We start from the raw sequence: 1765 nt of genomic DNA, 5'->3' as shown, positions 1-1765 counted from the left end.
TAAGTGGGAGAAAAAAAAAGTGTGACTAACTCTTAAATGGGAGCAAATCCTTGGGTTGATTTTTAACTTACAGGAGGGCATTTGCATTTTGCCAAGACACACTTTACTCATGCCTCTATTTTCACCATGAGGAATAGCTGGAAACCTGATGTGAAGGCTAAGCTACCTAAGGGGACATCCTGGGGGCACCTGGGGATGTCCCGGCTGTCAGTTGTACCAAAATCATGCTGTACTTTCTTCTACTGAAGCTGTCATTAATCCTCACCTTGTAGATAAAGTTCGATTTCTGAATGAATTATGCCCTGAGACATAAAGGGAAGCCATCTGAGAAAAAGAGAAAAAAGAGAGAGAGAGAGAAGAAAACAGGAGAGAAAATCAATTTTTGTTTTTCTCTATTTTTACAATAAGTTTGATTCTGCATTAGTTTTGAAAGTTAAAAGGTAATTATAGGAGTATCTTTTTAGAAAGTCAAACACAATCCAATCTACTGTGTACTCATCACTGTGGGAAAATGATACCGTAACTGTGGCTTGAAGAATGAAACGTCTGAACTGCTAGACCTGCGGACCGACCATCTGCCTCTCAGTCCTCATGCACTAACACTGATAAATGCAGCCGGGCCCCCAGCGGGTCGCTGTTCATGACGGGGCTGTGACAAGGCCAAGGGCGGGCCTGAGACTCTGAGCCTGACCCGGGGCTCGGACGGAGAGTGGCCACCCCTTGGCCTCAAGGAATCTGGTACAGAAAGGTAGGTGCCACCATTTTAGTACATCCTGAGCGGCGACTCTTATCTTGCTCTCACATAGCTTCCTTTAGTAGCTTTTCCTTGGCATCTCCAAAAAGAATCACATTACCTTAAAATTCAGGGCAAATATTCCCACTTTGGGAAATGTGCTTTCGGGGAGTAACAGCACATCCTGGCAGCTTCCCTCTAAACAAACCAACTTCCACGTTAGAAGCAACTTGTGCAGAAGAAGGCTGAGCTCAGAAAACCCAGCTTCAGTGCTTCCTGGCCTTGTAATGTTACCCTCTGGAAGCTCAGTCTCCTTGACTAGATTACCTGCCCCCCTCAGAGCTGTGATGAAGCTGAAAGGCACGGCCTTGTGGAAACACTGCCTATCCTACTAAGTGGTACCTGAATGTTACCATTATCCCACGGTAACCACAGTTACGGTTATCCCACACGCCTTCCATCCACCCACCCAGGCAACAGACGTTCAGGAAGACCCTTGTGTGTGCCAGGCACTCTGCTAAGGGCTGAAGATGCAAGAATAAGGAGACAAGTTCAGTATGAGAGAAGAGATGGACGTGCAAAGGTGTCACTGTGCAAAGTGTCGTGCGTGATGTAAGAAATGCTTCCAGGTGTTATAGGAGCAGGAAAGGGGACTGGCCACCTCCGAATGGCCCGAGTGGGGAAGAACAGACACATTTCAACGAAGAGGTGCCGATGGAGCTGAAATCTGGACGGTGAACAGGTGCTTGACAGGAAGCCGGAGGTCAGGAGGGCGCGGCAGGAAGGAGCAGCAAGTGAAGGCATGGAGAGCAGATGCTGCAGGGCCGAGGCACGGGAGGCTGCCGGGCAAGACAAGGCGGGGGTGCCGTGGGGCAGTCGGGGGGGCCACGGGGGTCACTGGAGGGGGGCGAGAACGCCAAGGAGCTCAGAGGCCGAGCTATGGGACTAATTCAACCACACTGGCCTGGAAATCACTGGAGGACGCTGACAGGTGGGGTTGACAGGAGACCTGTGAGCTCACACATTCTACTC

General features: G+C 49.7%; 1 protein-coding gene across 1 annotated transcript in view; it reads right to left on the bottom strand.

Moving 5' to 3' along the window:
• Positions 1-254: 254 nt before the first annotated feature.
• LOC103082242 (lipoxygenase homology domain-containing protein 1) overlaps positions 255-1765 on the bottom strand; it is a 127129-nt gene continuing 125618 nt past the window's right edge. Inside the window, 1 exon segment of the mRNA XM_082931325.1 lies at positions 255-324. Within this exon segment, the coding sequence (XP_082787451.1) occupies positions 255-324 (70 nt within the window).

This window comes from Lipotes vexillifer, unplaced genomic scaffold (genome assembly GCF_000442215.2).
Source record: "Lipotes vexillifer unplaced genomic scaffold, Lipotes_vexillifer_v1.1 scaffold69, whole genome shotgun sequence".
In the NCBI taxonomy this organism is placed as follows: domain Eukaryota; kingdom Metazoa; phylum Chordata; class Mammalia; order Artiodactyla; family Lipotidae; genus Lipotes; species Lipotes vexillifer.
Note: the sequence above shows the minus strand (reverse complement) of the source record. Positions and strands in the feature narration are given on the sequence as shown.